Raw genomic sequence first — 27795 nt, 5'->3', positions numbered from 1 at the left:
AAAGGACACTACATGAGTAAAACAGCACCTGTTGCATAGCTACATTTCATGTTAGATGACAACACTCATTCATTCACATCTGAAAGATCTGCTCAGCCTGGCTGAAGTATGGTGAGCAGAACTTCACAAGGATCTGAGAAAGCTGGCCTAAACTCTTCAGGACCATTCCCAAAAGCCCAATCAACCTCCCCTAACTAATGACTGACATATTTTCAAGAGGGTAGACCCTATTAGATGTAGGTAGAACTTCCTTGTAGTGGATTGGTTAGAAATGCGAGGACATATGAACATGGCTAAGGCTATGGATGAGCTGCTAAAGTATAAGACTACTGCTAAAGCATAAGCAGTTTCCCTAGGCCCATGAGAAAGTTAGAGATAGCAGGGCCGTGAGAAAGCGGCAGTGTCCTTGGGTATCCTAAATTGAGCTGAGAAACAGGAGCTAGGCATTACCAAAACAAAGGCACTTAATGAGCCACCTGTGTAAACAGTGGAAAGCAGTTAAGATGATATCACCACCTAACCGAGTACCAATGATGAGCCTGATTTCTGTAATATTCATGAACCTATTATAGAGTGTATATTAAGCTACTGTCAATCTATAATAAACGAAGTTCCTGGATTCTCATACTGAGGTGTCTAGAGCTTTCTGTCGCGACGTTACTTCCTGTGTACACAAATCTGTGCAAATAGCTACAAAATACAGTCAGCTTCCCCTTACCAACAGATACAAAGCTGTAGTGGTTTGAATTTTGTTTTCTCCAGAGGCTAAGAAAAGTGGTAGACCCCAAGGGGTGGAAACCCCTGGAAGTTTTGGAGTTCTAGCCAGTGGGCGCTCCTGCAAAAATGTCAACATCCCACAAGCTCACCGGAAAAGATGAGTTGTAGTTTTGGTTGTTGAGGAGAAGTGGCCATGTTGTAGAGCCACGAGGAAGGGGCTCTGAGCCCCTTGGGCCCTCTGGGGCCTCCCAGCCCCTGGTTGCGGGGACTGCAGGGACCTGGAACAGCATGGAGCTGGGCTAGGTGCCTGTAGTTATGCCGGGAGATGTTTTCTCCATGGGCACAGAGCAGCAGCCGGCGCTGACCAGAGAAACGGTGGCAGAGAGCCAGAGCAGATAACACCTGAACTGAAGGAGCAGCAGAAGCAACATGCAGCACCAGAGAAAGGACTCCTGGAAGGAGAGCCGGGAAAAAGAGAGCCAGCAGCCTGAGAGACAGAGTTTGGGGTAAGACTGTACCAGCCCCCCAAACTCCTTTGAGATCCCTCTGAGAAAAGAGGGAGATGGACTCCTATTTTGGAGAGCAGTTTTGGACATGCAGCACTGGAGAGAGAGAGGAGCTGAGAAGCTCAAAAGACGTCCCGGAGCTGGACCGGGACGGCCAGAGGAATGCGGGGGAGTTGACCTTGGCTCCCCCCCTTGCACTGTTGCCACGGTGGCAGCCTGAGAGACAGGGCACAGAGGCCCTGCAAGAGATACCAGACCGTCACGAGGACCCCCCTGTGTCTTCGTGATATGACGTGGTGAAACGACCTTGTCTGGGGTTACGAAGCCCACGGAAGACCCCTCGGTTGGAGGCGATGGGACCGAGAGAGGCTTGAATACCTCCCTCCTGAGTGCTGGCAGAAAGCCAGCTATCAGCTGCTGCATGTGGAGAAGACAGACAGACTGCTGCCTCAGAAGATGCTGCTGCTTAAGGACTGGAAGGGATCTGTCCTTCTTTCCCTCCTGGACTTTTATTTGGAGGGGAGAAGAGATCTGATCATTGTAAATACATATGTCATGGTAGAGATAGTTGTCATCGTGTGTATAATGTGATGTAGTATTTATTTGTACAGTCATTGTAATATATTTCCCTTTCCCCCACTTTGAGTCTGGTGTGTTTTGTCTGGAAAAACCCATCTCACATTAAGTTGAGATGTGGGAGGGGGAATAGAGCTAGGGAATTGGATTTTGGGGCTATCTCAAACCATGACAAAAGCCCAGGCAACAACAACAAGGCTGGCATTGGGATAAATGTACACTTGTGTACATTTGTCCACCTGATCTCTGCAAGCCCTCCCATGGTATCCCACATAGGGCTGCACGAAGTAGCTAAGAAAACAGTGCACTTCAAGAAGGGTTTCAGGGAGCAAGGAACATGGTAGCAAGATGCAAAAGCCTTGTTTTCAACAATGGCAGTTGAGTGTTCCATGGAAAGTAGAAGGCAATAGTACCATTGCCTTGGGCAATGCAGGGTACAGATCTTTTATGGCAATGAATCTACCCAGGAGAGGAAACACTCCAAGAGATGAGATCAGCTGGACCACAAACCTCTGAATCCAACTTACTTGTAGGACTGCTCCTGCACGAGGGTCTATCACACGTATCTTTCTGTCCCTGCAGGCTGTGGCAAGGAGACTGCCGTCTGTGTTGAATGACATGGAGAGGACCACATCCGCGTGAGCGTCAAGAACCTTCACTGGCTCTGAGATGACAGCCTCCTTGACATCCAGGTTCCAGATCATTATCTGGAGCAAAGGAACAAAAAAAAATATCAGCCTTTTGGTGCCTGACCCACTATAATTTTTTGCACTCTATTCACTTCTTCCTCTTTTTTTGTCCACATGTGTAGGTCTTACCATCATAAGTGATTGTTCTCCATCACTTAAAATAATTCCTGGTACTTACAGCAATATATCAGTGTTGGCTACGAATGTCCAAGATTTTAATTTCCTTTGCAACCACATTTTTTACACAAAAATAGCCAACATCAGTGCAGATATTTGCACTAGTACAACAATAAATCCAAACAAAAGTGCATAACATTGCATACTGTATTCAATTCAGTAAATAAGAAAGGCAGAGTAGACTGAAATTCATCAGAAGAAAGTTAGCAAGTCCTTTTGAACTTGTAGCAATGCCGTTTTGCCTTTGGGGTCGCCACGGAATTTCCCCATAAAGAAAGCTTCTGAACTCTTTAGTATCATCTTACAACTTGAAATTAAAACAAAGTTCAGAACACTCTGCCAAACAGGGTGTCTCAGGAGGAGAGCTCCACAAAGCACAGACCCACCTTGTAGTCATAGCCAGAGCTGAAGAGGATGTTATCAGCCGTGGGGTGCCACTCAATGAGGATCACTCTTCCAGCATGCCCAAGAAGTTCTTTCTTCGGACTGGTGATGTTTCTTTTTAACAACTGGTTGGGGATGTCCCATATTTTAACCTGAATGGCACAGGATGGGTGTTTGTGAGATTCCTGAGTAAAGAGCTGTTGGAACTTACCAATAACTATTACTGCCTTGGTATTATTGTTACCACTGTAGTGAATAGGAATGGTCCTGGCTTTATTGAACACCAGTCCTTTAAATTTGTATCTTTACTTTTCTGTGGACCCAAAGACTCCTCTTTACCTTCTATCTTTAGCCAGCAGTCCTACCAGGTTTTTTTTAAATTTAGCAATCCAACCCTTAGACCTGGCCAAGCTGTCAGCATAATTATGAAAAAGCTGTTCCTAAGGGGAAGAAGTAAACTGCAGGTGTTGCAGACCTTGCCTCCTAACTTTGAGCAGGAGCAAGCAAATCTGAGTCCCAAAAGATACTGTAATTCTATGATTCTATGATATTACAGCATTGTTTCAAGCTCAATCTCCTCTTGCTCTCTGGTTCCTCTTCATCCTGGTCCTGAGGATCCATGGTAAAAGAACTGAGAACTCCTCTGGTCAGATGACAGCTGTAGTCATGTTTGTCCCACAGAAAAATGTCCTATTGCTGAATGCTTTGCAAATGACACAGACATTTATCAAAGTACACAGAACACAACACCACCAGGTGGCCACAAGACAGGTGCCCTGAGCAGAGAGGCTGGGCAACACCACACTGTAGTCACTCAACACTGGGAGTGTGCTGTCTCATAACAGGTCTACCGACAGCTCTGTGATCTTCTAGAAAGATCCTACAAAAAGACAAAAATGATCTGTTCTCCTGTGGTGGAGGAAACCTGCAACAGCAGCTGAACCTATGCAGGTAAAATGAGTCTCACATGAACTCTAGAAATACCAATAGTTAGTATGTTAATAGATCCTTTGGCTCAATGAAAATGTCTATGCTTGTCATAATTCTTCTGGCTCTTAGCCTGAAACAAAAGGGAAATACTCTTTAAAGCATAGTTCATGGAAATTAGCCACACCTGCCAAGTCTCCCACTGTTCAGCTGATAAGGATTACTCCTCTCAAATAAGGAGAGGCACAAATTCTGAGACCTGCTGGGAAACATCATAAGCACTCTTCTCAACAGTGTTTATTCCACTGAAGAATCAGGCCCATCAGAAACTTCAGGACTGTAGGGTCCAGTAGTCTCCACATGAACTTCCACAGCAGCTAGAGAAAACATCACACTTTACAGCTTCAACAGTTATCACTTAAAGGAATGGGGCTGAGAAAGTAGGAAAGAGAAAAATAGGTTGTGTTAATGCTGAGAAGAACTGCCTAGAATGAACCATTCACTCCTCATGCAAAGAAATGGCAGGTGATAAAAGCAGAGAAAAGTCTCTGGCTGGAATCTCAGGATGCATCAAGTGGCAGAAATTGCCAGTTCTTTAGTATGCAGAAGAAGCAGGTCTTGGACCCAGGCCTGCAGACTAAGCATGAACAATCCACAAGCTGTCTGCCTTTCTACATCTTGAAGAAAACCTGATGAAGTAAAGTAAAAGGCACAGAGTTGCCCCTCTAAACAGAGGGCAGAAGACCTTCAGCAAGCTGAATTCATACATGCCTGATGATTTGCCAAAAAGAACAGAAGGGGTAAGAGGATGAGCTCAAACTCTCAGCCCCTGGCCATTTGCATTGGCCTCAGCCCTAAGCCTGCAGCAGTGCAGACTGAAAAGGGCACACGGTGTTCATGGAGACTACCCATTCCCTCCCATGCCCAAAAGTACCACTCTACATGCTCCAGCTATGCACCACAAAAGACAGCTGTAATACCACCAAGGCAAGCTCCAGAAAGGCTGGTTAATGGTCAAGAAACCTCTGAGGAATGTGGGTGTAGGGAAATTTCCATCATCTTTGCAGAAGCTTGTGGCCTTCCTCAAACATTTGAGGCAGACCCAGCCCAGTAAGCAATTAGATGCATCCTTGCACATAAGCCAGAACAGTGGCTTATGCTAATGTTCAGAGATGGAAGAGAGCACCAGGCCTTTAACAACAGATTGCAAGGAAGGCTTTGGCTCTAATATCCATATGGCAATATGGCAATCACTGGAGATCAGATGCATCCTACTTTTCCCCGAAGGGTACTCAACAGCTGGAAGAAGGGCCTAGTGAAGATATGGGATCTGTAGCCTTAGAAATCTTCTCAACTCATCTGAAAGGCTTGGAGCATCCCAATTTAACTGGCCTTCTTTGAGCTGGGCCTGGACTAAGTGACTTCCACAGGTCGAGTTACCAGGTAATAGGAAAGACAGTCACACTAAGAAACACAGCCTGACGTCCTCACTACTTAGCAGGGAGGGAAGAGGTATCTTTACACTGTGTCACCGTGCAGGGGACTCCTGAGATACCACTTCCTGGTTCCTCATGATGGGAGAGTAATAACAAAAAGCAGAGTACAGTCACAAACAAACTGACTTCTTAGAAAAACTTTTGGTGCTGAAACCAGTGACAAGCTCAGTGTTTTCATTCTTTAGTCTGAAGAATGATCCATTGTTAAGTTTCAGCAGGAAACTGGAAAAGAAAGCTGTCACAGAGCAGTCTTCTGCACAGACCCTGGGTCTCAGTGGGCGACAGAATAAGTATAACTCAGCAGTATGCCACATCAGGGATGAAAGCTGGCAACATCCTGGTCTGGAACAACAGAAATATAGCCACGAGATCAAGGGAAGTGATTTTCCCCTTTACTCAGCAATTATTAAAGAATGGTTGGGATATTGCATCCAGTTTTGCCCCTCCCAGTGCAAGAAGGATGCTGATAAACTTGTGAGTCCAGTGGAGGCCACCAGGATGCTCAGGAGTCTGCAGCACTTGCTCTGTGAGGAGAAGCTGAGGGAGATGGGCTTATTCAGCCCAGAGAAGAGGCAGCTTCAGGGCAAACTAATACAAGCCTTCAATCCTCAACAAGACTACTGAGAAAATAGAGCCTGGCCCTGTCTTGAAGTGCAGGGTAGGAGGACAGGATACAACAGTCATTAACTACACTGCATATAAGGAAAAAGATTCCCCATGGGAGCAGTTGCCTAGAGAGGTGGTGAAATCTCCATCCATGGAGATTTTCAAGACTCAGCTTCACAGACCTGTGCAGGAGGTGGGGGTAGAGACCACCCAACCTCCCTTTCAACAGAAATGGTTCTGTGATTCTGTGATTCTGTAACTGCAGCAGGATATTTTGAAGCTTGTGTTCATTCCTCATATGAGGCTCAAAAGAGAGGCCAAGGTGGTGCTTTGCTTCCAGAAGTAAGCCATGATGTGCCATGCTGCCTGAGACAGCAGGAAAAGCTGGCATACAGGCTGTAAGGCAAAATAAAATCTTTGCTATTAGTCCAGAAACCGAGAGGCCTTTAAAAAACACCAAAGTAGCCAAACAAGCAAAAGCAAGTCACAAACAGAAAAGACAATACAAAAAGCCTAGATTTAAGAGTGACTTTTTGTCAGAACTAAGATGGCAGAGGATGTGAACCAAGCCAGGGCTTGAGGAAATGGCAGGAGAAATCTCCCTGATGCTGTGTGACAAAGTGTGAACATACCCAGTGGGAGAAAACAGATATGGGATCTCTGGGAAAACACACAGTAGTTAGGCAGATGTCCTCACTATCACAGAAGTCAACATCACACTTCTGACAAGACCTCTTGAAAACGACCTTTCAATGGGTAGATATGGGCTAAACTGCCCCTTACAAACACAAATTGAATATTTCTATTCTATGACTGCATCTTAATCATACTAACTTCAGCAAAAGCATGATTTTACAGAATAACTGAGTGCAGGAATAAACTCAAATTTTTTCTGCAGGGCATTAATCTGAAATAGGTGTTCCAGATTATGGAACAGCTTTTATTCCAAAGTAAAGACAGAGTTTCATTGCAATGAAACTTGAATAGTCATTCCATTTTAAATTCATATTCTGTTTTTCTTATGCAAACACATAAAAACAAGCCCCCACAAAAGATCTTCCTTATTACATTGATTTGGTGTATCATCTGGAAGGGATCACACAGCTCTGAACTCAAGAGAAAAAAGGAATTTTACTCTTACCTGATTTCTTAAATAACTATATATATGCTTTCACATCTCATCCATGGACCTTTTGGTTTGTTTTTAACTTCTTCCCCCAAGAAGCACATTAGCCAGGTAGTAATGCAGAGCAGAAGGTGGTAAACTTACTGTGCTGTCTTCTGAACATGAAGCTATTACAAAGTCATTGAATGGGTTCCATTTGATGTCCAGAACATTTCCTTTGTGCCCACATACTTTGGGATAATGCGGGTCAAGCTTGCCTGTCTGGAAGAAAAAAATATAATCAAACCTAAGGTGAGCCATGGAATTACCAGACATTTTCAAGGAAGATCCAAGGCAGCTCCAGCAAGAAACTTGTTTCTGCTTGTTATGCTCCAAATACCCTGGGTGCTCTCTGTCTGTTGAGAATGGCTTTTTCTGTCCCTGCTAGTCAAGTCTTGATGATACCACAATAAAGAAAGGAAAGAGTGCTCAGGTCTTCCTAAGTACATGCTGCTGTCAAGAAACCTCTATGCATGCATACAAGCACATTAGAAAACACTTTTAAGTTCAGACACCAAAATAAAACCTTGGAGGAGAAACATCTATGAATGAGTTGAACCTTTGACATTTTTCTAAAGATCTTGTGAGGGGGAGACAAACAACATCAGAATCTCCTTCAGAAGACATTTCTTATGAGCAGGAAAAAATTTTTTAGGTTTTATTTTTAGCCTCATATTTGTGACAGAAATTTCAAATGGAGCTTTTCCTTTCAACAAGCTATCTATTTCTCTCTGCTGGTGTTCAAATCCAGTCATTTACCAGAACAAATCAGAATTTTGGACTCTCGGAAAAAAAAAAAAAACCACCATGTTCAGGTGGATCTGCGCTGGTAAAAATCCTGCAAAGTGCCCTAAGGAGTATTGAGGGCCTTGTGCCACATGGGGGCTGTGTTGTGCTGGATAAACCCACACTGCAGGAACGGTCTCTGCTAGAAAGTCAAGTCGGAATACTTATATGTTAGGAGGGGCACAGGGATTTTATTAACATTCAAGCACCGCTTGTTTCTCCCTGTCAGGAGCACAAGAAGTGTGGGGAGCTCCATGACCCACCTTGCATCTCAGGCATCTGTTCACAAGCAAAAGTCAGTCATCTAAGTAGAGAGACATGATGGCAAGCTGGTGATGCTCACCTGCTTACTGCTTCCCACCTGGAAGAATCATAAACCAAAGTGATTGCAAATGTGTGGTCTCCTAGAAGGCAGACACTTCTGTTGATGTATTCTCAACATCTCTCCAGAAGTGGGCCTTAGGAGTGCACAGCAGAGGGGAATCACTGCTGGCCCTAACCAGGCTGTGGATAAGATGTAATTTTCCCAGCTTTTGAAAATTTGGGGGGTTTGCAATTTTGAATGCAGAACAGGACATGATGTGTAACTATTCCGGCTTCACTGGAAAGTTTGTTGCATAAACTGGGACTAACCTGCTTTAAACCGAACATCCAGAGGGCTTTGAAATGTAAAAGACTGCTTTTTTAGACTACAGTCTAAAACAATTCTCTTTTAGAACAGCGACAGTGCAGAGAGATTTGGGAAGGCAGAAGAGAGATAAAAGGCCTTTAATAAGCAGTGTTCCCCCACCCACAGTGCCCTTTTGTAGGCTTCAGAGCTTGGTTTCAAGCTGACAACTAATAGGGCTGGACAGCCAGATCCACAGGGATCCCTTGATCTTTAAGAGAACTCTGACCCCTCCCAAAGCTGGCTCCCTGTCTGCTCCTCACTCTGTTCTGGAGACTCCCAGGCTGCCCTAAGCCCATTCTGCCTGACATCCTGCAAGGTTTTCTTACTTTTTTATGCTGCAAAGGAAGAGACAGATGCAGCCTCAACCAAGTTTGGTTGCCTTAAGAGACCACAGAAAAACGGGACTCCAAGCCAGCTTAGTGTATAAGATAAGATAAAGAGGGTAGGTCCTTTAATTTCAGGCCTGAGGCCCACAGGAATACATATTGACACGTCTCCCGTGTCCACGGGGTTCTACAATTTAAGATGTTAACCCATCCAATCCCAGATTTATCCACCTCCTAGCACCTCCCCCTGGCAAGCCCCTCTGGAAATCGAGGCAGGGGGCTCTGGGACCCCCTCTTCCTCATCCTCCTCTTTGTCACAGCACATCCAGTCCTGGGTTTGAAGGTCACTGTGCCTGCGTGGTATCTTCTTGTCAAGGCCAGGGTGCAGATGTTCTTAAACAGAATGAAGGCCTGCCCTGAGGGAAGTCTAAAAAACTTAACAGAATTTTGAGGGAGTGATATGGAGTGGGGTAACAGTGTTGGGAAAATGTGCAACCATTAAGCTACTGAGAAGTAAAAAAGCAGACCTTCATCTTTCAAAGAAAGGCCACAAAATTCCCCTCTGAGTCAAGATCCTGCTTCGGCATATTCTGCATGCATCTCCCCAGCTCATGTGTGTCAGACACCAATCTACACCCAGGCCACACTGTGGGAAAGCATCTCACATCCCAGTTACAGTCACTGAGTTTGTGCCTCCTCGGACTTACAAGATTTACAGTCATTCAGTTTGTTCTGGGCACCTGTGGCCACAGCTGCTTCCCTCCCTGGGGAGATGTGTTGCCATTCCACCCCACTGGCTTCAATGGAACATATTCACCAGGACATACCTGGCACATCCTGCAACAGGCCATTTTCAAAGTGGTGGCAAATATGCAGTTAATTTCTCTTCCCGTGGAATGCAAAGGCCTCCTGAAAGGAGGGTATCTCCAGCAAAGAACTCATTCTCTACATAACCTCCGCTGTTCCCAACCCTACCTCACCTCCAAGCTCTCAGAAAGGAAGAACGGTGCAGAAGGCAAGAAGTGGTATTTATTCAAGGAGAGATGAGAGAGCTTGGAATCCATGACTCAGCAGGAGAGCAGCATAACAAACAAGCAAGAAGGCACAGTTAAACAGAGCAAAGCCGAGCCTTCATTCAAGCACATCCTTAGGCAGGCAGCCCCTCCAGTAGCAGCACATGCAAAATGAAATAAAAAAAAACCTTGCAGGGATAAAAGCAGCTCCCTAAACAGGTTGTTCAACCTCCCCAGAAAGTGCAGCCTTCCTTGTCCTGGCTACCATTTCCTGCTTTGACTAAATGTGTGATGTCCTGGCTCTTGGGATTTTCCTCCACACTATGGCATGCTTGGGATGTGCCTACTTCCTGTGAATCCAGTCAAAAGTAACTGCAGTCACAGTCAATACTGTCCCAGACATGTGTCTCCAGAACAGGCTGGCTTTGGTGTCCTGGCAGCCAAGGGCCCAAGCCAAATGGCCAGGGTGCTGTCTGCATGGGTTACGTCACAGAAAGTGGCATTCACAAAAAGAACCCCACGAGGAGCACAAGTTAAAAGCTGCTACTTTGCACCAAATGGCACCAGTTTGGAAGTGTATCATACCAAAAAAGTTACTGGTATCACAAGTCCCAACTCAGAGAGCCCCTTTCTGTGAGTGGCTGAGGATGCTTTCCTCCCCAACATGGGTCAGGAACAGGTTTTGGAATATGACTGCGTGAAGCACATCATTTCCCTGACTCATCACCAAAGGTCAACCCTCAAGGGACTGACTCATCTCCATTACTCTGTTTTGAACCCCTTAATTCTTCCAGGCACATCAGCATCCACAACACTGAGCTCCACATCTGAACTGCAGCAGCATTTATGTTTGCTGCTAACGGTTTGTTCCCTGGTCTCCAGAATCCCCTTTACCAAACAAATCAAGAAGAATCACTCCTTAAACTTTCCCAGCCTCCTCACAGTTTTATACACCTCCCTCATTTGCCTTTCTTCCCGGATTAATTGAGGCCTAACCTACAAAGTCTTTCCTCACATGAAAGCACCTTCACATTTTCACTGACATACTTTAATTATCCTTTTCTGTATCTTTTAGTTCTACCATGCCTTTGATTCCTGCATGCAATATTTCAGATCTGGGTGTAGTATTTGAGCAGGTGCAAGAAAGGAAGAATTACTACTAAAGACTAGCCAAGCTGAGAAGAGGTGAGAAGACAGAAGAATTAATAGTAAGCAGTGCAAGCACCTTTGCCAACACTTCGAGGGCTTGGTCCCACCCCACATCCCACAGTCAACAGCTGTCTGCTTATAGATGCATTTCTGTGATAAAGACAAGTTCCTCAGCCTCAATAGACCATGGTCAAGGGGGCAGAAGTGACTCAGTCAAGAAAAACAGGGTAGTGGTTAATTCTAGGACATCTCTGAACAGCACCAGCATTAAAGGAATGAATAAACAAAGTCCAGAAGGGCCAGGAACTGTGCTACGTTCTTCAAGCATAGCCAGTTCGCTTTCATCCTTAGCAAATATATATTGAAAAAGTGGCATTGCAATAACACCATCAATTAACTTTTAATTAAAGGCTGAACTTTTGCCTTTCATCTGTTCTGTCCTGATTCCAGAGAGATCATAATCTCATATTGAAACTAATCCACATTAGTGCATGCTTAATTATTCTGAAGCAATAAACATCAGATGGCCAACTTCTCCCTCTCAGCAGATCCTAAGTCATAAAAACTCACAAAGCTGGGATTTGTTTCTGAAAGGGAAGTTTTTACAGCATCAATGTTTGAAGCTTAAGAGCTTCATTGCCTGATAACTGTGTCTCCATTCTTTTACAAAGAAGGCAAAACAAAACATAGCATATTCTCCTTTGGTCACAGCTGAAGCCATGCCACCAAAGCACCTTTCTGGTTTTGCTCTCTGCCTCCACTAAAAACTTTTTAATGTGCTGTTTCTCCCAGGACACAAACATCTAAACAGCATAGTTCCTGCTGATTATACAAGAAAGGCAAATGAGTTATGAAATGTAGCAAGGTGTCAAAAATCTGCAAGCAGCAATGAAAGACACGTAAGTACACACATCCCAGGAATCACCTGCCAGGGCAACTGGTGCCTCTTCTGTCACTTTGCAATTCTGGCAGCAGCATTAACTGAATATCCTCTGCGATCTAGATCCCTAGAAAGCCTGTCCCTCCTCCAGCCTCTTGATGTGCTCTTGAAAGCCAGCTCGCCCTGGCAGAGCTCACCTGCTTGATGGGAATGACGAGGAAGGCACCGCCGCCCACGCACTCGGTGACCACAGCAATGAAGTTGGGGTTCACGGCGCAGAAGTGGTTGTCGTGGACGCTGTGGGTGATGGGCACGCAGTCGTAGCACTTCTCCTTGCTGGCAGCTTTGCCATACACGTTGCGGAACTTAGAGCTGCGGTACCGTGGATGCCACGACATCTGCAAGGGGAGAAACACAATGCCCTGTGACATGAGGACTGGCCAGCCTGGCAAGGCTCACAGACCCCTACTCCCCTCTCCCCACCACAGACTCACTCTCCACCTTTTGGGCTGCTCACACCAAACTTCAGCCAGCAAGTGGCAGACAGAGCTTTCTCTTCTGGTCTTCATCCCTTTGGCATACCCTGTCTCTGCACACTGTTGCACACCTCTGATGGAGAGAGGAGGGCACAGGGAAGAAATAACAGCTCTCACCATCACCAGCCAGCTGGGCTGTGCATGCCCAGCAGTCCCTATCACTGGGGCAGGTCCAGATGACAGCAAGTTTAAGAGGAGATGAATCCTGGCAGCACAGAGCTCAGAAAGCATGAAAGATACAAAATCTTGCATGAGAAAAGCCTGAAAGTTGGTGAGCGAACAAGTCTTTGTTTAGCCCTCAGGTGCTTTAGAACCAAAAATTAGCCTAAATTTTGCTCACACAATCAGAAAAAATAAGTTTGACAGATCATAGAAATAGTCATCTGTTGATGTTTTCCCTACTGACAATTATGTTCTGTATGTCTGGTTTATAACTGTGCTACAGCCCTCTGACAAACAGCATTTTAAATGGTGTTTAGATGAGACACACGAAGCATGCTAAACACAAGAACCCCTTACCACAGAGAGCAGTGAAGCTTAAAGAAACTAATGTAACTGATTTCATCCAATCACAGAATCATGGGTTGGAAGGAACCTTAATTATCACCTAGTTCCATCCCCCCTGCCATGTGCACGGACACCTCCCACTAGACCAGGTTGCTCAAGAACTTATCGAACCTGGATTTGAACACTGCCAGGGTTGGGGCATCCACAACTTCCCTGGATAGCCTGTTCCAGTGTCTCACCACCCTCTTAGTAAAGAATTTCTTCCTAAAATCTAAACTAAGTTCCCCCTCTTTCAGTTTGAACCCATTACTCCTTGTCCTATCACTACAGTTCCCGACAAAGAGTCCCTCTCCAGCAGCTTTCTTGTAGGCCTCCTTCATTTACTGGAAGGCTGCTATGAGAGCTCCATGTAACATCTTCTCCAGCCTGAACAGCCCCAGCTTTCTCAACCTGTCTTCATAGGGGAGGTGCTCTAGTCCCCTTATGAACTTTGTGGCCCTCCTCTGGACTTGCTCCAACAGTTTCATGTCCTTCTTATGCTGGGGACACCAGAACTGTACAGAGTATTCCAGGTGAGGTCTCATGAGAGTAGAACATATGGGGAGAATCATGTCCCTCAACCTGCTATTTTCAAATAGAAAATTACCAGTGTTGGTCAGAAAAGGTAGTTAAGACTATTAAATCCTACTCTTTCCACAAGATTTACCCAGTAAAAGGCACATGGTGACGGTGAGTAAGATTCTATTGCTCAAAGAAAAAGAAGTGCAGATCAGGCAAGAAAGTTATGGGTGAAAGAGTGCCCCACAAAATCAGCTGGGAGTATGGGCAAAGACTGGGAGAGGGCATGGTTTTGCCCTGTGTACATCTCTTTAATGTACATTTGCTGAATGGTATTATCAGTGATGCTGTATCAGTGATACTCCAGTCTGACAAGAGAACACAACCAAGCAGCTTTTGAGTTAAGCAATCCTTAGACCACTCGCTTATATGGGCAAGTGGTTGAAGGGAAGCACAAATGCACTCAAGGGCAGGGAGTCAAGTGCATCATCACCTAACAAGCAATTCTAAACTAAAATGTCTTTGTTGCTGGCATGGTATTGCATCCTCCTGGGATGACTAATAGAGGCTAAGAAAATGTATTTCTTGAGCTCTACAAGCACCTCTCAATACAAAGATACACAAAGCATACATAGTGTGTCACACTGGAAGATTTGGGTTGTGAACAGTACTAGGACACAAGTTCTTTCCTATTTCCTGCCTCCTCCCAAGCCACTGACACAGCTCAGAACCAACCTCACCTTGGACAAAACAAATGCCTGTAAAAAAATCAGTCCTGGCAGATCAGGAGTTGCTTTCACAGTCATATTTATTGCTCTCTTTCGCCTTGGCATGTTTTACCTATGTTAACTCTGCATTTGTCCATATTCTTAGCTGATTAAATTTCTTCTGCAGAAAACATTAAGTGCAAAGGATCTTTGGTACAGTGAGAGGTACCCATCCCAAACCAAAACGTAGAAATGGAAGTTATTTGAAAAAGAAAGCAGCAATCCTGAAAGCTAATCTTGGAAAAAGGGATGTTCACAGCTAGAAAGCAAGCTGAGATTATATGCAACTGGCTAGCTCTCCAAACATCCCCAGAGGTGCAGTGTTCTCACACTTCACACTCCTTACAGCTTTAGAAGTTAGGCTTACTCACACCGGGGGAAAAAAATCATTACATTTATTAAAGGAAATTAACCACCTGGCTGTAAGGAACTTCTAGCTAAACTGCTCTTGAGTTGGGAGAGAGTGTGTGGTCTGAAGGTTCAAGGCTCTTCTGCAGAAAGAAGTAACCAAGCACACAGGAGCAATTACTGCAATACCATTCCTACTGAGAGCAGGAACACACAGCAAGACACTGACATCCCATGCAGACTACCAGTAAAAGGTTAATGGTGAATAAGGAATAAAGGAAATAAAAGAAGTTAAATGGCCAAGTTTGGACAGTGCTTAGGAAAGACAGCTCTCTCCTATCTCAGCCTGTAGAATTCAAGTTCAGCTACCACAGGAAAGAACTTCAAGCATCTACAATACAATTTGGACAGGAGGGCAAGATATGAGTGGGAATATCATAAAACTGGAAAAAACAATCAGAGTAGAACAATGTCCCTCTTGATGCTATTGCAGACACAACAAAGAGCTCCTTAATAAAAGAGGATAAATATGGTGAAAATAATATGGTCTTGCAAAAAATATGGTGAAAAAGAGCCTGAGCAGGTGCAGTATCAGCTTCTGATACAGTGGAGATGCTGATCCCAAATAAAGTAGGCATACAGACATGGGAAAATCTTGTTTGGAAGGAGTGTGGAGGAGTGTTCTACATTAGAGGTTGCTAAAACGGTCATAAGTCTCCCTCCCTGAAATTCCTTTCATGACTTGGTTAGACAAAGCCACATCCTCCTTGATCAGGCTATTATGACTATTCATAATAGTCCTGCTCTGAACAAGAAGCTGAACTGGAGAAAATCAAGGGCACTGTGCCACCAAACCATACTGAAACCTTACCATTTACAACTGAAAAACCTCACATCTTCACTAGGTAAAATAAGCCCCTGCATGCACTGCCCACCATGCAGCAGACAAGGTGTGGTTCCTCAGCAAGAGACAAATTTCCAGCCAGCTCTTAATAAAAACAATGTGGTCAGGGCTCTCACAGATCTCAACTATTAGACAGGGCAAGCTGTGGTGTCTACAAGAATATCCTTGCAAAGGAAAGAGGTCACCATACCTAGAAGTTCTCCATCAGAGCTTCAACACATCAAATGTATAAATACAGGTCCTGTACAAAATGCATGGGCAAATGTATAAGTACTAAAAGGACTACAGAAACATTTATCCCCCAAGCAGGGCCCCAGTGCAGTCTGCCTTCATTTAGTTTGCCCAAATCTCCTCTTCCACTGCTGTCAGGACAATGTAGTAACCAGTCACAGGCCACTGGCAGCCCTCTTCCATCAGCAGGCCTGGCCCAGCCTCTTTGCTCAGCTCCTGTGCTTGCAGGGTAGGACAGAGGGGGCCTCAAGTCTACAGCTACAAGTCTCTTCCTCGTTTTTTGTTAAAGCAGGTTTTCCACTCACTTCTTTTCCTCCTCTGCCCTCTACCTTCCTCTAAGGAAGAGGTTGGTTTATTCATTGCTTATCTGGTACTGCAGCAATCTCGACTATCCTCCGCTCTTCATGGAGGTAGATGAGACGCCATATGTGTACCTGGGAGAAACAATCTGACTGAGTGCCATTGTCCACACTCCAGGAGTGAAGATGGAGGAGGAGAACTGACCAGACAGAAGAGAAGCATCTCTGCTCCTTCCTCTCAACAAGGAGAACAGAGAGCACCACAAACAGCTTTTTGCAGAGCTGGGCAAGAAATGCTTATGGCCAGGCAAGAGGGGGAAGAATGGTTTTGACAGCATCTCCCATTCAGTGCTCAGAGAACCTGTGCTGGTGCAGCTGGAAAAAGAGCAGCTTGTCTCCTTACACAGGTGTCAGAGAAGGCAGCTCTGAATGCTCTGTGGTCTCCTCAAGTTATGAGAGCAAGGAGATACCGGTTTCTGATATATCTCCTGCTCCCAGAAGAAGCTCCAGTGTGGCCTGAAGTACCATGGCAGGTCTGCAATGCAAAAATGAAGGATGCCATTTCCAAACACAGCTGCAGTGAGACACAGGAAGAGCCAAGCAGCAGCCCAGACAGAGAAGGTGGGAAAAGCTGGACTGAGCTTCTCTACAGGGCTGTGCCTGAGTAGGTCTGAGTGCCTGTTTTGGAAGAACAACATAATGTTATCTGCTGCATTTCTGTACCAGGCAGCGATAACTCCTGAAATCGTCAGTGACTCAATGAGCTTCCTGGCAGTGAGCAGGCCACCTGCAGCATTTCCCACCGTTCACTCTGGGAGCCAAGGCCACCTTGAAGCATCTCCCATCCTGAGTGAGTCCTGCAGCAGAGCAGCCTCTGCCTCCTCCACAAGGGCCTTCAGGCTCCCAGATTACCCCCACATTCCACTTCAGCTAATTTCACATCAAATTAGCTCATCAAAGCCATGCCACACATTTCCATGTTCATCTCACCCTTTCCATGCCCTGTCCTTGCCTATCAGCCCAATGTTCAGAAACAGGGTCTCTCACTGCTGGGGGAAGGGGGCAATGGGGGGCCACAGCATCATCAGAGCTGACTCCATGGGCCACATTTTGCTAGCTGCAAAATCCTCCCTAGAGCTGGAGGCAGAAGGATAAGAAACATCTGGCCTGGCTTGATAGCTCGGACTCAGAATCTGTACATATATGAGGTAATAAAATCACAAGTTAGTTCTGCCTGGACAAAGTCTGTCTCCACTTGTATTCATTTGCCACACTTCATTTCTCTTTTTTTCTTTTTTTTGTTTTTATGTTTTTAAGGCAATCATATTGTCCTTGGCTCAGCAGTTGGATCTGAAATTTTAAGACAAAAAAGCAAAGCTGTAGCAATTCTCAGCCCAGTGCTCAAAAAAGGTGGAAATCTTTCTGGCATCTGAAAAGGTGCCTGGAAAACCAGTGGGGTACTTTGATATACTCAAGCACAGCCTACTCAGCTCTTTCATGCTTACCAGACATGAATGTTGAAACGCTTGTATGACCTCTAAAGAGCAGGCAGTTAAAGATGGAGAAGCCAGTTCCACCACTTGCCTTCGGAAATATGATGCAGTAGCACTGAAGGGACTTTGCTCTGCTTTACCTCTCACTCTTTTACGAGTCCGTTTATGAAGAGTTAGCTTTTCGTGACTCATCTGCGAAACATGAGTGCAAAGGTCTCAGCTCTTGCCAAAGAAGTGAGCTCCTATAAGGGTTGTGAAGTCCAGGGAAGTCTGCAGCACTCAGGAGCAGTATTGGGAGAGCCATGCTGCGGCATATTTACTACTCTCTAGGAAATGTCAGACAGAAACAAACAGGCATATGCAAGTCCAACTGACTGAACATGTGCTTCACCACAGGCCAGCATGTTCCCATTTGTCCTATCGCATCCCACTAGGATTATGGATTTGCTTGCACCATGCATGACATTTGTGAATTCTGGATTAATTTATCTTGGTCATGGACAAAATAAGCACATGGAAAAAATGAAATATATGTGAGGAAACCCAGACATATGGTAGCCTAATCTAGACTGAACTGAGAGCACCTTCTACACTGGTGCACAGTACTCTGTAAAAGAGTCACAGCAGCAAGGTCAGATCTAATAGTCCAAAAACTCAAAACTTTGGCAGTACTTTATTCTGCCTTCTACCATCTTTGAAATTCTTAGTATTTTTTATATCCCTGGCAGTGCCAGGAGCGGACCAGGAAGTTATTTTCCTTATATCCTGGGGAAGGCCTGACAGAAGATTGATGGAACCTTATTTCCTACAAATACTAGTTCTTGGGTGCGGCTCCACACCACTGCTAGGAGCTGATCTCTCCAGCACACACTCTTGCACTACTTGTGGTCTGGCACCTTCAGTCCCATCCATGTTTTGTCTTGCTCAGAGCCAAAATTTAACTCAGGGGGAGCATGGGAATTAAGAAAACACAAACAAACAAACAACCCTAACAACAACCAATCTCAAAACCCAAACAAAAACCAACGTAAGGCACTTGAGCAGAATCAGATCATAGAAAGTATCTGATGTGAGTTAAACAGAGCACAAATGTAGGGGGGTCACATCACATCTGGAACAAGAGGGAACTGGAGTGTGTTTGGCAGCAATGAGGTCCCCAGTCAGCTCATCAGGGAACCACAGCCAGGCAGCGTGACGGTGTCACTCCAGCAAAGGAGAAGTAGCTATGACGCAGACCTTGCCTCATTCCCCTGTGAACAGACATGCACATCTTCAGCTATAATGACAACAGAAGACTTGGGAGCGAGGACCTTCATGCATTCTGCTGCTGACTGCCAGGAAGGTCACTCATTTTCTAATTCCCTGCACAGTGCAGGATAATCAGCCACCATATGCATATGGCTCCCATATGCCAAATGAAACCAAGGGCTCAACATGCCTGACTCTTTTGGAGACAAGATCCATCCACCTGATTCAACAATGGGCTTAGTGTTGGAGACAATTTTCCAGTGACTTCATGCAAGGGGAAAGGCTGAACAATCTCATAACTTTCCAACCTGGATGTTCTGCGTGTATTTTCTTTCCTTCTTGGCATATTCTCTGTTCTGAAAACAAGGTAAGGAGTGAGGCAAACTGCCTTTCTGCTGAAATACTAAATTGTGGTGTGAGTTGGACTGAAATGATACAGAACAAGTGTGCAGAGAGGATGATGCTGTACTTTCCCATCAGTAGTAACATGAATAGACAAAAAACGTCAAGTCTGAGGACTGCTCTAGAGGAAGGTGCCAGACAGTTAGAGGAGAATTCAGTGTAGAGTTGTATGGACCAGTGATCAAAGGTGTGTGACCTGCTAAGAAATACCAAAAACTTTGGTGTGGAGATGAAGGAGGGAAGCCATGACAGTAGGCTTCAAACAAAGAAAAAGTTGCTACAAGGAGGATATAAATCATCTGCTTTCAAAGTCTAGTGGAGACAAAAGAGTCAAAGGACATGTGTTTTAACTCCATCAAAGAAGTTCTCAATTAGGCAGCAGTAAAACTTTCTATCAGCCGCAGGAGTGGAGGAGAGAATGGCATGAACCTCTGTCAGTGGCATTTCCCAGACAGATTTGATATAAGGCTAGCAATGACAACAGAGCTACAGATGGCTCTGATTTGGATAGAAGACAGACTCATAGAGCTCAGAGTAATCACATAATAATTGTAATTTCATGTGCAGTAAGTCTGCTATGCCCGGAGTGTGGCAGGGCTATTCACCCACTCATCCTGGCTGTACTAGCCCATTTAGAAAGGCACCCAGTATCTCCATTTTAATCAATTTTCAGTTGCAGTACTTACTGTCAGAATGTCAATTCTTAACATCCAAAGGCAAAGCAGCTGGATCATGTACAGCTACTTCAGAACAATCTGTTTCATATAGAATCAGAGAATCATAGAATCAATGGATTGGAAAAGACCTCCAAGATCATCAAGTCCAACCCTTGATCCAACCCCACTGTGGTTATCAGATCATGGCACTAAGTGCCACATCCAGTCTCATCTTAAAAACCTTCAGGGACCACCACCTTCCTGGCCAGCCCCCAATGTCTGATTACTCCTTCTGTAAAAATTTTTTTCCTAATATCTAACCTAAACCTTCCCTGGTACAACTTAAGGCCGTGCCCTCTTGTCTTAATGATAGTTGCCGGGGAGAGGAGACCAACCCCCACCTGGCTACAGCCTCCTGTCAGGGAGTTGTAGAGAGTGACGAGGTCTCCCCTGAGCCTCCTCTTCTCCAGGCTGAACAGCCCCAGCTCCCTCAGCCTCTCCTCATTGGACTTGTGTTCAAGTCCCTTCACCAGCCTTGTTGCTCTTCTCTGGACCTGCTCCAGCCCCTCAATGTCCTTCCTGAACTGAGGGGCCCAGAGCTGGACACAGCACTCCAGGTGTGGCCTCACCAGCACTGAGTACAGGGCAAGAATCACTTCCCTGGACCTGTTGGCCACACTGTTCCTGATCCAGGCCAGGATGCCATTGGCCTTCTTGGCCCCCTGGGCACACTGCTGGCTCGTGTTCAGCTTCCTGTCAATCCAAACTCCCAGGTCCCTTCCTGCCTGGCTGCTCTCCAGACACTCTGTCCCAGCCTGTAGCACTGCAGGGGGTTGTTGTGGCCAAAGTGCAGGACCTGGCACTTGTTCTTGTTGAACCTCATCCTGTTGGAATCAGCCCAACTCTCCAGCCTGTCCAGGTCCCTCTGCAGAGCCCTCCTGCCTTCGAGCAGATCAACACTCCCCCCCAGCTTGGTGTCGTCTGCAAATTTGCTGATGATGGACTCAATCCCCTCATCTAAATCATCAATGAAGATATTAAACAGGACTGGGCCCAACACTCATCCCTGGGGGACACCACAAGTGACTGGATCCCAACTGGATGCAGCCCCGTTCCCCACCACTCTCTGGGCCCGGCCCTCCAGCCAGTTCCTAACCCAGCACAGAGTGCCCCTGTCCAAGCCGTGGCTGCAGCTTTTCCAGGAGTGTGCTGTGGGAGACGGTGTCAAAGGCTTTGCTGAAGTCCAGATAGGCACATCCACAGCCTTCCCCTCATCCACCAGGTGGGTCACCTGATCATAAAAGGAGATCAGGTTGGTCAGACAGGACCTGCCCTTCCTAAACCTGTGCTGGCTGGGTCTGATCCCTTGTCCATCCTGTAGGTGCTGTGTGATTGCACTGAGGATGATCTGCTCCATAACCTTGCCAGGCACTGAGGTCAGGCTGACAGGCCTGTAGTTTCCTGGGTCCTCCTTGCAGGAGGTACCAAGAGCTGCGCTGCAAGTCAAGCTGTTTAGCAGTGGCCATCATTCCCACCATTAACTGGCCAGAATAGATCCTTTCAAAGGTGTCACTGTTCAGGGTTACTATTAGGAGTGGTATAATGGTAGATGAAAGCCAAAAGTTTGATTTCAGTTCATTTGTTTAATGCAGAATTTCAGCTTAAACCTTCTTGTTTAGGCTTCATTGTTAAAACAAGTAGGCCCTATTTTCCTGAAATTGAACTCAGCATCTCTATGGGACTGCAAACAGCATGTGTAGAGGGAGAAGACCACCCCATCCTGAAAGTGATGGTGAGCAAAAGGGGTGGCACCTTCAAAAGCAGAAATCACATGACATAATGGTAAAGGAAGGAAATGGGTGCACAAAAGCATTCACAGTGACACAAAACACCATCTGGAGAACTCATAGGAGCTGAACGAGCTCAGTGGGCACAAGAAATTTCTCCTCTTGGCTAGGCCACCTGGAGCTCCCTCAGGAAGGTGTCTGAGATCTCTGGCACCAGAAAGTCTTTCAAGCTAACAAGGTTTGAAATCACCTCCGTGTTTGCAGAGACAGCTGGTTGGTTCCCTGTGCCCAGGCTGCCCCTGCCCCATCCCAACACCCATCTCCTGTGGGACCAGACTCCAGAGACAAATTACACCTCTCTCTCCAGCTCCACCTCTTGCACAGTGCATCCAGGGGCCTGGCAGCACCCAGCATGCACCCACCCAACATGCATCCATCGAGGCACAAGTTCTTGACCCTTTCTGTCCCCCATGGCAACACTTAACAACATTTCACTCATTCAAGGCTGTAGAGAGAGGAGGCTCGCAGCTGACTCCAGTGACAGAAACAGGCATCCTACTCCACCAGCTGTAAGATCACCTTTATTCAAAGACTTTTTGACAAGCTTCATTCAAACTAATCCCGTGCAAGCACAAGATCACTGCCTGTAAAACATCACATTAGATGAAGGGTCTCTCATAAGACTGTATTACAGTCTTGTCAAGGAAGCAGGGCACATAAAGGTTGGGAAGTATCACTCAATTAAGCCAATGCAGAAGGCCAAGTAAGTTTGTAAGTTCTAACAGAAAGCTCTCCAGCTCTGTCTGCTTTCAGGTAAGCAAGGGGGTGACAGACTGCCTGTCTCTGGTCCTGATATCAGGACTATTGCAATGATAGAAAGACAGACAAAGCTCTTCTGGAGAGCAGGATCTGGCACAGCATCTCCTGAAGAGACAAACCTGCATCCTTTCCTCATCCAAACACACAACAGGATGCCCACACTGCTCAGAACACCCCGTGCCTGGGCTGAGAGCCTTCCAGTTCATAGTGCACAATGGTGCATTGCGTGCATCCATTGAGTGGATGTACATGTCCCTTGCCAAACAATTGTTCTCTGTTTTCTTCTGCAGCATACCTCCAAGCAGGGTAGAAACACGTGCCAATGAATTAACAATGGTTATGTTTGCTTCACGCTCCCCTAGTTTTGTGCATGAAGCCTCCCTTCTCTTTACGACCTGTTCTCCACAAGGCCTGTGTTACATTCCTGCAAAAAAGCTGTCCTGGCATCAGGAGACAAAGGCTGAAATCCTGCCATACACCCGAAGACCTAGTGCCAGTGCACTCCTGGGGAAAGCACGTAACATGATACTCTGCCAAAACACATTTAAGTACTGTTTTCTATTGTTTATAGGCAGGTTTCAAAACTCTGCCTCTCACCTGAGACCCTGAAAAGCACTTCAGCTGTTCAGGTGATCTTGACAAGTTGGGACTTTCTTCCTCCTGCATCCTTACTGCCAGGGAATCAAGAGAATTTACAGTTCTGAAGGACTTCTCTGAGGTTTCAATCTCTTGAAAGTTAGCGATAATTTGAAAAGCAGGAGGACCAACAGAGAAAAAATACACTTACCCCTCATTCCTTCTATTGCATGCAGGGTCAAAAAAGACAAAAGAAAGGAAGGTAAATGCTAATAAGGGGGATTTTGAAAGTTACAATGAACATTTCAATCTGAAATGCCATTAAAGCTTTCCATTTCCCTTTTTACTTTCTCTTTTGGAATGCTAAACTTGTATTGCACAGGTAATGCCTTTTCCCTTTCAACCATATCATTTTAAGTGATGTTTCTATGGCCAAAAAACCCATACAGCAGCCTTGCAAGTCTCTTGAGAACACTGTTTGCAAGTATCCAAGGAGAGTGCCACAAGAGATTCAAACTTTAAACCCCATGTAAAAAAGCAGATGATAAGTGGCACGGGATGTGCAACTAGAAAGCTCCTCAGAAGACACTCAGCCTCTTCTCAGCCCTCTATCAGCAGCCCATGAAATAAAACCTTTACATGAACTCAGCTCCAAGTAATAAAATCAAACCAAAGTAAGAATCAGTGTCCTTCCTGAAATCTGCCTAGATCCATTATTTCCTCTGGTCCCTTAACTCCTACTGTCTTAAAATCAGTTTCATTCATCTTATTCTTCTCCTGTCCTGCTAAAATCTCCCTCCTCTCCTCCACTTTTCTTTCACACCACTTATTCTCTCAAAATTCATCCCTCCCCATCCAAAAGCGAATAATGTAACTTGATGCCAAAAAGTAAGAAGATACATTCTAAGAGACCCAAAAAGCTCTTTCAGCTATCTTGTCTCTGCTAATGGCAATTAGATAATGCTTAGATCCAGAAGCTGACATACATGAAGTCAGCTTCATTATTGCCTTACACTGAACACCAAACTGTGTACTGGAAACAGAGGATACATTCCCATTCCCAATACCCCAGGACTTGTACAAAGGAAACAGTTAAAGACACTATTTTAAATAAGGCAGCTAATGTATCATGAAATACTGCCGGTTTTCTGCCCAAGAACCAGCTATGTGCACTGTAAATTTCATGACATGGCTCCATACGGAGCGGGCTGTACAAGAGAGCTCCATAAAAAAGTACTTCCCCTCTCCTCACTCAGCTGTGCCCACAATAGATTTATGTTGAAGCAGAAATGCATCTGCTGCCTGCTCCCAAACCAGGCTTGTACATTCTTCACTCAGGCTCAGGGACTTGGTTTCAGTGTCTCTGCTTTAAGGAGACTGTTGGCCCCTCTTCTGATCAGAGAGATGTGATTCTTGCTGCATCTTGCTTCCTGATGAAGCTCTGCAGCAGAACATCTGCTAAGCAGGCTGCTCCAAAACTTTCTGCTCTTACCTAGCCAGCACCAAGGCACAGCTGGGAAGCAATGCAGTACATACACCAGGCCAACAAGGTGAATGTTTCTTACACCCCTTGCAGATGGCATCTATCACCTGGACGCGACACACCAGCAAGACTCACATACAAGCACCTTCACTGGGAAACGGCTGCTTTTAGCAGTTGACTAATCAACCAAGCCAGCTAAGTCCCAGAACCACACAGCTAGACCGGGACACACAAATTTGGCAAACAGAAATACATCACATAACTCTATTTACTCTGAATAATGCCACTAATGCTTCTTCTACAAGAAGAAGCAAAGATCTCTCTCCCTGAGACCTGGTACTGCACACCTGCCCCTGAGGTTAAGTAAGAGCATTCAAAGAGAAAGTCATTGAAAAAACAGTGTGCACAGGAACTTCTTGCTTCCAGACAGCTTTAAAACTTTCAACCTCACACTGCTCCAAATGCATTTCTCACCCTTTCTTCTTGCCTTATGCAGAGAAAAGGTTGTTGGCTGCAACCCTAATAGGAGCGCAATGATCACAAAGCAAGCCAGCAGCAAGAAAAGTGTCTACTTGTCATGTTAGTCTGTAGGTGCCACTTTTTAGCGCAAACCCAGTGCCGGGTTTCAATATCCCATCCCATATGTCCTCGTTTGCCACCAGCTTTCAAGGCAATGAGAAGGGCTTCATTAGAAATGGTAGAGTGGGCAAACACGTCCCTCTTGCTAAATTATTGTAGTAAGACACCGTTTTCTGCAGGTAGCACACACTCATTCCAAAAGGGGTTTGGAAGACAAGACAGACTCTCATGCTAATAGGGACCAGGCTCAGGCATGAGCAGTCAGCCCATTGGAGCACAGTGCACTCATCATTTACTCTACCCCACACAAATATTATTCCCAGGTGATGTCACCAGACCTCATCCTGTTCCCACCCTCCTCTTTTCTCTTTTATCTGAAGCAGCAGTAAGGGACAGTTTTATCACAAAGTTTAGTGAACAATTCTCTGGCTCAGAGAACGGCCATCCTAAATGACGTATCAGTACAGCTTCAGCTTTCTCCAGCTGTGCCTTGCAAACCTCCAGGAGGGAGAGTCCCTCCCTCCCCTTCTACCCTGTACCACCCTCATTAGATTGACCTACCCCCAGAGACTTCTGCCCACGCTCTCCAGGCATGGCCTGGAGAACCAGCAGAGCAGGGAGTACTTTCAGAGACACCTGCCTTTTGCTTCCAGAGAGGACTCACCAGCAGCCAGAGGGAAGCCAACAGGGTAGGGCTTGCGAGTCTCTTAATGACAGAGTCACTAATTATATATATTCATAAATAATGAGTCTTACGCACCACTAGGCAGATGGAGAGGCAGCCACTGGTTTTCAGCCTGCAAGGAAACTAGAGAGGATCTCTCAAAACACCAAGGGAATTACCATGCTGCCAGACTGTTGGAGGACTAGGTGGAGGTTTTGCCAAGATGTCCTTTTGCTCCACTGGTCTGGGACTACCCTCATCCCATCCTATTAGCAGCTCTTGCTTCCCCAAGAGGAAGGTCTCTATCATAAAGGCAAATGCTCCTCTCCCCTGTCCCTGTCCTGTGTGGTGACACCTCATTTATAACAAGATCTTCCAAAGAGAATGTACATCAATAAATCAAAGCCAAACCCTCAATACAGCCATCCAAGCTTTGTGTTGAAAGGGTCATGCTGTTCCTTCTCGTTTTAAGCATTCCTTGCCTTGGGTTGTGAAAGCTTTTGGGTAAGGCTGTATGAAATACACTGCTGTCCCTATGGAGGAAATATTGCTAAGAACTGATCTTGGAGATGAGCATTTAACAGGTTATCTGTCCCCACAACCACCAACATCTGGTAGCGGTAGTGCCCGGGCCACCTTCCTGTCTTCTGGTACCTAGGAGGCTGCTTGCTGGTGCACCAGGAAGATGCAGGTGTCACAACAGACCTCCAGCATTTCAGCTCCTTTCTTAAAGGAAATGTAAATCTTCAATTTTGCTCAGAGAAGGCAAAAAGCCTAAATATTAACTGCAGCTCCATTTTTTCTCAAGAAGAAATTGCAAGCACAAACAAGGAAGTTTTCTTGCAAAGAAGCAATAGAAGAACCAGCAAGGATTGTAGAGTTGGTGAGAAAGGACACTGGAAAGACTGAGCCATGGAATGCCTTCTTCACCTCAGTCTTTACAGCTAAGATCAGCTTTCAGGCACCCTCGGTCCCTGAGAGATGTAGAAAGCCCAAAACAAGGAAGACTTACAGCTGGTGGAGGAGGATCAGGTCAGGGAACATTTAAACAGACTGTGGACATGCACAAAGGCCTGACAATGGACCCACAGGAGCTGAGGAAGATGACCTGTGTTGTTGCAAGGTCATTCTTGGTTTTCTTTGAAAGCTCATGGCAATGGGCCGATGTCCCTGAGGACTGTAAGAACACAAATGTCACCCATATCTTCAAAAAGGGCAAGACAGAGTATCTGGGGAACCACAGGCCCATCAGCCTGAGCTTGATCAGCCCATTAGCTGTAAGAAGGAACTTTTTGGCTGTGAGAGAGGTCAAAGATTGTGCCTCTGTCAGGTACAGGTCGCTGAGAAAGGGTGTGGAGTCTTAGAGATATCCTTAGAGACACTCAAAACCCAACCAGACAAGGCCTTGAACCTGCTTTGAGCAGTTGGACTAGGTGATCTCCAGAGGTGCCTTCACCCTCCGCCACACTCTGACCCTGTGAAATCCGCACAGTGATCTCTAGGGAGAGCATCCTCAGCAGATACAGTGAAAGTAGACCAGAACTTTGTGTGTACAGTCAGTGTGAAGAAGATGGGAGATGTTTCCATTACACAACACCACCTTCCGGGGATTCATCGGACAGGCCACGTTCAGGGGAAGGAAAACAAGCAGCAACTCAACCAGGTGACTTAAAGCAACAAAAATAGCTGGACCGCAGTGTGAACTCCCTCATTCAAAACTAGCTGAGGAACAGACAGGTTAGAAGGTTTTCAGGGGAGGCTTGGAAAAGCATAACATGAAAGTAGTAAAAAGTGGAACATAGTAGATACACAGGCAAAAGTGAGAAAGATGGAGGGTCAGCACAGCTTTTGTAAACTCTTACCAGGCCTCA

General features: G+C 45.7%; 1 protein-coding gene across 4 annotated transcripts in view; it reads right to left on the bottom strand.

Moving 5' to 3' along the window:
- CORO2A (coronin 2A) overlaps nt 1–27795 on the bottom strand; it is a 59400-nt gene that overhangs the window by 11534 nt on the left and 20071 nt on the right. For 3 of the 4 annotated variants that reach the window (XM_051809034.1, XM_051809036.1, XM_051809038.1), the window contains exons 2-5: nt 12265–12465; nt 7349–7465; nt 3052–3201; nt 2327–2506 (exon numbers count right to left, since the gene is read on the bottom strand). In XM_051809034.1, coding sequence (XP_051664994.1) covers nt 2327–2506; nt 3052–3201; nt 7349–7465; nt 12265–12465 — 648 coding nt within the window. Of the gene's footprint in view, nt 1–2326; nt 2507–3051; nt 3202–7348; nt 7466–12264; nt 12466–20046; nt 20095–27795 lie in introns of those variants that run through there. The other variant, XM_051809035.1, reaches the window with a different exon arrangement.

Source organism: Manacus candei, unplaced genomic scaffold (assembly GCF_025592945.1).
Source record: "Manacus candei isolate 608988 ecotype Guabito, Panama unplaced genomic scaffold, ASM2559294v1 h1tg000074l, whole genome shotgun sequence".
In the NCBI taxonomy this organism is placed as follows: Eukaryota; Metazoa; Chordata; class Aves; order Passeriformes; family Pipridae; genus Manacus; species Manacus candei.
Note: the sequence above shows the minus strand (reverse complement) of the source record. Positions and strands in the feature narration are given on the sequence as shown.